The 8223-nt window shown below is 37.1% G+C and overlaps 1 protein-coding gene across 1 annotated transcript; it reads right to left on the bottom strand.

Moving 5' to 3' along the window:
* Nucleotides 1–218: 218 nt before the first annotated feature.
* On the bottom strand, nucleotides 219–2811 carry LOC113073335 (zinc finger and BTB domain-containing protein 43-like). Its single transcript, XM_026246255.1, has 2 exons — nucleotides 2727–2811; nucleotides 219–1565 (listed from the first exon to the last, which is right to left on the bottom strand). Exon 2 carries the CDS (start codon nucleotides 1541–1543, stop codon nucleotides 308–310), a length of 1236 nt encoding a protein of 411 aa, XP_026102040.1. The 5' UTR covers nucleotides 1544–1565; nucleotides 2727–2811; the 3' UTR covers nucleotides 219–307.
* Between the last annotated feature and the right edge of the window lie 5412 nt (nucleotides 2812–8223).

Genomic DNA, 8223 nt, shown 5'->3' with positions numbered 1-8223 from the left:
TCAAAAGTTACCGACCGCAGCTTTAAAATAAAAAAAAACTGTTGTTTTAAATCATAATAATATCTCACAATGTTACTAATTTTACTGTATTTTTTTTTTTTTATAAATAAATGCAGCCTCGGTGAGCAGAAGAAACTTCTTCTAAAAACATAAAAAAAATGTAATTATTCCAAACTTTTGACCAGTAGGTCACACCTGAACAAACCGGACAGAAAGGCTTCAGTTGAAAATTGAGGTGCTTGTTTAGAATAATCTTACACTGGCTAGTTTGGCATTCAGGTGAAGGATGCTTCTAGGCTGAGGTTTCTCAAACGCTCTGGGAGGCCCGTCGGCTCTGATGGGCCCGTGCACACGTGGAGGTATGTCGGTTGAAGCTGTCTCTCCACATGAAGCGTTTGGAGCACAGGCTGCACTCGTAGGGTTTGATGCCCGTGTGGATCTTCATGTGGCCCACCAGGTGATGCTTCATCTTGAAGCTTTTGCCACAAACGGCACATCCGAATGGCCTCAGACCCAGATGCATGCTCATGTGCCGGTCCCTCTGGCTTTTGTGCGTGAAACTTTTACCACACTGGCACGGATAGAGCTTATAAACCACCGAAGCGAAGCCTGAGTGCGAGGTCTGCTCCTTTAGGCCGCTGTCATCCGGCGTCTCATCTTTAGAAACATCTGAACCTCCTTCGAGCATTGGGTTGGAAAGCTCGTCCGAGGCTTGCGAAAAGCCCTCCACGGAGGTCCCGTAGAAGTCCAAGGGCTCTTCGTAGGTGCAATCTCGATCCAAGCACTCCACCAGTTTCTCATCAAAACTATCCTCTGCTGTGTTGGGATTGTGAGAGTTTTGGTCTGGATCGTTTACGGCGTGCTCGCCGCCAAACACGCCATCGCAAGCATCTCGATTCTGCCTTTCTACTTTCACATGCACCTTCTTTCTGTGTCCCATTATGCTCGGCGGCACATAAGCCGGTCTAGAGCACTGGCTTTCTATTGCATCCGAGCCATTTTCGCTGCTCGGATCATCTGGAGATGAACAACCAGCGCTTTCTAATGTGCCTGGCCCTTGATCGGCTAGATCTTCTCCCTGACCTGCAGTCTGACCAGCATCCTCATTATCAGTGGCATAACCATCACCTTTTGGAGATGATCCATGCTCCATCCGGTGTTTCTTCCCTACTTCCAGAAGCTCAGTGCATTTGTCTACCACGTGCCACATTTGCAGGAAGCTCGCGGCTGTTAAGAAAGCAACCACCTCTCCGGACGGCACCGAAAGCCCTCCCGTGTAGCACGACAACAGGAGCTGCTCGAAAACACACGGATGCATGACGTCCGGCAGCACCACGCGGGCGCTGTTCTTCAGCAGCACCTGATCGCAGAAGTACGGAGAGCTGGCGGCCAGAACCGCACGGTGGGCGCGAAACTGATGCCCGCCGATGGACACGATGAGGTCGCACAGCTGCCCTCTCTGTCGCTGCTGGTTCAGCTTCTTCAGGAGCGAGCAGGAAAAATCCGGGAACTCCACGTGGAAGGAGTTCGCATCGGTCTCCATGTTTACACAGAATCTAAACACTCTAAGAAAAAGGCAGGGTAGATTAGTGTACACTAGTCAAAATCATCTATACTAAATAGTGCACGGGATCGAACGACAATGAGACATGCAAATAACAAAATGCAAATAACTGTATAACTGGAAAGCAAAAAATAATCTTCATCGTCTGGTCAAACTCTGAATTTTGGTGCCAATATATCACTTAGTAATATAGCAAATATTCATATTTATCCCATGTGTACAAGCTGAGAAATCACATGTCTGTTGTTGTTAACATTTCTAATAATTCCTATGTCATTTCATGGAATCGTGATTGTATGAACATTTTAATACTTAATTTGTACAATAAAGAATTATTGCATAACTGTGCAGCCAGAACAGCAAAATAAATAACCTTCGCTGTTTTGGCACCAATGTATCCCTTGCTAATAAACCAAATATTAATATAACATTTAGGTATGTGTTAAGCCGGAAAATCATACATCTGCTGTTGTTTATACATTTATGTTATGTATTTATGTATATGTATATCAGCCTACATTTCGAGCTATTGTTTAGCTTATCCAATTCATGGTAAATGTTAAAGATTTTCAATATTCACAGCAGTTTTACTCATTTTCAGAATAAACATTTGGACAATAAACAGTTTGTAAATGATAGAATGATTGTAACACGTAGCCTATACTTCACTTTCCAGTTAAACTCTGTATTTTGGTGTCAATACACATAAAACATCATCTAATTTAATAAATGAAAACAAATGTGGGCTTCAGCCTGTAACAGACCTCATCATGTAATTAATAAAATAGTTAGGCAGTAAAATAATAATAATAGAATGAACTATATTTGTGAATGTCAGAAAGACCGTGAAAGCTATTTACATTGAAAATTGTACTACGTCTAAATTGTAAAATCGTCTAAATGAAAATAAAGATGAAACAAAATCTTAAAAAAAGATCAACGTTGGTAGTCGGAGGAAACAACTTGTATCTTTTAAACTAGTAAACTGTCAAAATTCACATCAGCGATCAGGCTAACCTGCTGTAGCCTACTGTTAGCATTTCAAGAGACTTGAAATGGATGTAAACAGACGACAGAGACATTTTTGTTCATGAATGAGAAGCGTAAATATTAGTATAGTCTTCTGACTCACTCACGCCGTATAAAAAAATTCCGTATTTACCGTTTTCTGCATCATTTTAGTCCGGTTTTCTGAAAGCTAACCTGCCTCCTCTCTTCCGAGAGCCAGAGCGCTGCGTACAGAGTACGTCATCACGCACGGTCGCGTGGCGCAGAGAGAAATGTAAACAAACACGCCTACTTTCAGACGGGTGCCAGATTGACTTTTTTTTCAGCGCAGCTGTAAAAAAAATAAAATAAAAATAATAATAATAATAAGGTGCGAGAAATAAAATAAAATAAAATATTCTATCAACCTTTAATTTATAATTATCTTAAATGTTAGTAAATAGAAAAGTTCAGTGTTTTTACTCATGAGGGGCTTCAGTAAGGTTAAACTCTTAGGAAATCAACCACAGCAAGCCTTATGGTGTTATTTAATTAATCGTTATCATGTTTAGACTGGTTCTTCAAGTTTTGTAGGTTGGTGTGACGTTATTTTAAATAATATAAATGTAATGTATTTTTTTATGCTCAGCAGGTGGCGCTATAGGATAAGCAACAGATAGTTTGGCCCAAAAGTGAACTGGATTTTAAATGTAAAAGGAGAGCAGATCATTAAAGGTGTGATCGATTTAATTTATTGTAATCTATTTCATTGTATTTGCAATATTTCCTGCTGTATTAGTTGTTCTGTGTGATGAAGAGAGTCTTTGTCATGTCAGTCATGCGTCATGACAGCAAAGATCAGAGGATTCTCCAGGTGGACCAGACTCGGTTTTGTTCTCTTTGACGCAGAAAAAGCATCTGTCCATCATCTCATCCATCTGTATATAGACTATAATATGGGAGCTTGAAGAGTGATTGAAACAAATAAAAAAATAGCCTACCAGCAAGTGGAGTTTGCTTGAATGCTCCGTGGAATTAATTACTTTATTTATTCATTCATTTATTATTTTCTATCTGCATGAACCCAGCTCACAAAAACGTCATCAGAACTTTGGCGAACGTTCTGGCCTGGTTTTCTAAGAACAAACGCTCTTCCAGGAAGGTTCATAGAACGTCATAGAACTCATGAGACCGAAACGTTATTAGCGCGTTATTTATTTATTTATTTTCTGAAACGTTTGAGTTGGACGTTCATATAACGGAAACGGTTTTTATGTGAGCCCATACTACATTTTTAAAGAGCGCATATAAAAGTAGCCTCACATTCCCATGATGTTTGCAGAATTATTTCAATGTTCCATAAGCGTTCGCATAAAAGTAGTAGGCTACATCTTATTTGGCAGAAAGCGGAAGAATGCTATTTTCGGTGTAAGACGAATAAAAAAAAAAAAAAAAAAAAAACTAGAAAAATAACAGAGCGCCGTAAAGGATCCTTTGAAACGAATTGCGCTCCGAACCAAGGCGTTTATAATTATAATACATTACAATAGTAGACTATGATTAGAAAAGTTTTCACTTCTCACTTTTCTTATGAAATATAGCCTTGTCATCTAATAAAATCATCCAGCTGTCAGAGTGTTCTAGTTTAACTCATTTCGCTTTCAGATACAGAACGATTGAATCACCTGATAATGCTATCAGAAGCATTGGATATCATTCAGAGTGACCTTAGACTTAATCTTTCTGGATTGAGGAAAAAGGTGACTATATATCAATTGATTTGATATAGGTGCAGATATGTTCATAACTGCTGCCATTAATAAAGCCTTGTGCAATAGTGCTTATGTCATTTGCATCAAAAAGCAAAGTTTTCCTCTTAGACAACAGTGAGATATGAAGAAAAAATGAAGACCTCATGCTCCCCCACCCCCCAAACAAACTGTGCCCAGACCAGTGTTATTTTAGTATCAATGATGTCCTATTATCCGTTTTGTTAATATACATATAATTTTTTCACCTAATTTTTTTTTGATTTGTTGCTTATTATTTTAGTAATTATTTTAGTTTTAATTATTTTAATTGTGTTACTTTACTATGTTGCAATAGAAAAACTTTATATATATATATATATATATATATATATATATATATATATATATATATATATATATATTATATATTATATATATATTTTTTTTTTATAAATAATAATATTATACATAAATTATAATTATTTATTTATTTTTTCAGTTTACATTTATTTGAAGTAGCTTTTTATTATGGTTTTAGTTTTAGTAAACAATAATAACCCTGACTCAAGACAGATATGAACATTTCTAAACCGAATGATCTTAGCTCCTATTTTTTTTTCCTTTTTTTTTTTTGTTTTTTGTTGAGCTTTCTACTTTTACTGCACATCAGCTAATTCCTTGCGTTTTTATTTCTGCTAAGGAATTTTAGGAGAAACATCTGAGACAAAGTTCAATTAATCCTCCTGCTGAGCAATAAACTTCTTCTCTGGGAAGCCAGATTCTGTCTCTCAATTGTCAAAGTTGGTTTAGAGATTAATATTATACCAACTTTAACCTTCTCTGAAGCTCAATAGCCATAAAACAATAAAAATCCCTTCCATCAACTGTAAGAAGTGTCCAGAGATTTGATTGAGTCGGGAAAAAACCAACAAGATTCAGTCCGTCACTCCTCACCTTCCGCAGAAAATCAATGTGCCATTACACATCCCACTGAATCCATATTCTGATGGACACACTATCAAGGACAGCTGTGACAGAAAACTCAATGGGTTTTCATTATAGATCTCAGGAAGCATAATGATGTATTATTATATTCTACAGGCAATCTCACCCACGCTGTCAGACAACGAGTGAAACACAAACCGCACACACTAGATCCTGCTGACCCTTAGGTTTGCTTCACTGAGCAGAACTCAGTCACTAACACTAAATGGAGTATTAATTTGCAATGCAACATGCCACTATTGGGTTGTGATTTGATCAGAAACACTTGTGCATCATGAAGCAGTCATCCAATTTCTCTATGCCCTACGTGTTTCATATTTTAAAAGAAGATTATCTCATGTTGTTTTGATCTAAAGGCTTTCACTTAAATGCATGAAATAAGTTTTGTAGAAAGTTTATTTTTGTGCATATGAATGAAATTCCATACAGGAAAAAAAAACACTTTTTAAATGGATAGGATGAAATATTGTTTTACTTCTCTACGCCAAATAAAGTCAGCCAAGTGTATTAAAGAAGCTCATATTCATCCCAGGAGGACTCTGTAGTGACAGATGTCAGTCTGTGCATAGTGTTTGTTTACTAACTGCTGCTGCTTCACATCGAAGCATTTTCGCTTTGTTTTGTTTGTTTAATGTTTTCTTATTTTTATTGTTTTGTTGTTGTTGTTGTTTTTTTTTTAGAAAAACAAGTTGCCAGACATCCCATAAATTCATAATTATATTTAAACATGAAATCTTTGCTTCCATAAGCAAATAAACTTTATTTGTATTTTTATTGTAATTTTTTGTGTGTGTGCGTGTGTGTGTGTTCCACTTGTTGGACATTTTTCCCACTCATAATCATAATGTTTGGACTGTACAGTGGCCACACTTTGACATAATTTGTACGGTAACTTTTGACGCTCTAGCGGTTAATAAACAGAACTGCTTGCGTCTTGCGGAAGAACATCGTAGCCGGAACTACTTCTCTCTGTTTATGTCTATGAAGAATCACAAAGGTACTGGGTTACTCCGCCGCGGTACCCCCGAAGCAATCTAAAATAGTCCTAATATAAACACTTATTATAGGTGCACTCTAGTGATTCAGGACAAGCTAAAAACACGGTTTGGAAAATGGATTCATGGTGTACTCACTTATTATCTTCATTTTTCTACATTTTGAACACAAACAAAGTTACGGACCGCAGCTCTGATTGGTTGTTTCTTAACAGGAGCGATGTATTTCTGCAGATGGTAATAGGACACTGGGAGGAGCCAGAGGAGCTTGATTTTTCTGTCTCATATTCTACTGTCAGGACATAATGACAGGTTTAACAAATATGTAAAAAATACAATTTTTACAAAAGTTACCTACTGCAGCTTGGCAAAGTTAACATATTAACAAGTTTTTACTGTAATATTTTTACACACTTTTACTCCAACAAAACTGTCCATTTTCTCCATTTATTAGCAAAGATTTCTTAGGGACATGGTCACTTGCTTAGACCCCCCCCCCCCACACACACACACACTTGTACTCTTTCTTGTACTTTTTACAGTAGTGTATTATGCATTACCTTGACATATCAAATAGTAATTTTCTCATTAACAAGTAAAAGTACATCAATATATTTCATTATTATTTATTGATTACTTACAGTTAAGGTTAACTGTTAACATTTTCTCACCCTTTAATATTTATATTTACTAGAAAATGTTGATAAGAAATACTTTTTACTGTAAGGTAAACAGAATTTGTATTTATTTATTTATTTTTCTATAGGCTTTTAATGCATTTTTTAATATCAGAACTATAAAAGTGATGATTATTGTTGTTGATCATTGTTTGGACTTATATGGATGTATTTTTCACTTTTACTCAAAGTTTTGTGTTGTAAAAAAAAAAAAAAACATAACATAAAAAAACCCCCACAACATTACAGAGTGCCCCTTTAAATCCTCATATACAGAATATTTCTTTCTTTTAGGGACACATCTAGCAGACATTCCCCAGACTGCGGTAGCGTCTCAATCAGCTGTACACTCAGAAGTCATCAGGTGTATTTGAGGGCTTAAGCTCAGTTCTGGAGCTAATGGTCTGAGATGGACTCTGCATGCCACGGCGCAGGTGAGACGGATCAAACCCGAGGCCTTAGAGGGGGAACTCACCTGTGTCCACCTGCGGCTCTGGAATCAATAAGTCTGTCATCCCCGCTGATATTGGCCACAGTAATAGCACTGGGCGATTAGGGCCACTTCCCTGGGTATTAACTGCATCTCTCATCCTCAGAGACCCGGGCCAAGCATGGAGAACAAAAGCCTGTTTGATAAGACCCAGGGACCTTGTCTCAGTCACGTGAGCTCAAGCTGGAGATGGGGTTGGGGTCGGGAATTTGGGAAGCTCCGAAATTAAGAAACTCTGAGGCTTTTGGCACAGAGGGAACTTGGATTGAAACCTACTACTTTGGCGAACGCTTCACAGAGTTCAGGTAAGAGGAGACTGACTTGTGGGCAAGATCTTTTCTTCTTTTCTTCATTCTAGAAGCTTCCTCGGTCAGAGGAATCCCAAACCACACTCATTGGAAAAAAATGCTTGTGGTCACATTTTTGCAAAATTATATTGCATTATTAAAAATAAAAGTTCCAAATGGGAGTTTTTTTGCAGTGATGTCAGAGGAACCATTTTGGGTTCCCCGAATAACCTTTGAGTGAACAGTTCTAAAAATAACTTTTTTTTTTTTCTTAATGTGAAGATCTTTTTAATAATCTAAAAAAAACGTTTTTCCTTTATAAAGAAACTTTAGTGCAATGGAAAGTTTCCAAGGATGTTAAAGATTCTTCATGAAGCCAATGCCGATAAAGAGCTTTGGATTTCACCAAAAAACAAAACTAAACTAAACTAAACTAAAAAAAACTTTTTAAATGGATAAAGGTGAGA

Source organism: Carassius auratus, chromosome 5 (genome assembly GCF_003368295.1).
Source record: "Carassius auratus strain Wakin chromosome 5, ASM336829v1, whole genome shotgun sequence".
Taxonomy (NCBI): Eukaryota; Metazoa; Chordata; class Actinopteri; order Cypriniformes; family Cyprinidae; genus Carassius; species Carassius auratus.
The sequence above is the reverse complement of the archived record's forward strand: the minus strand, read 5'-3'. Positions and strand labels throughout refer to the sequence as shown.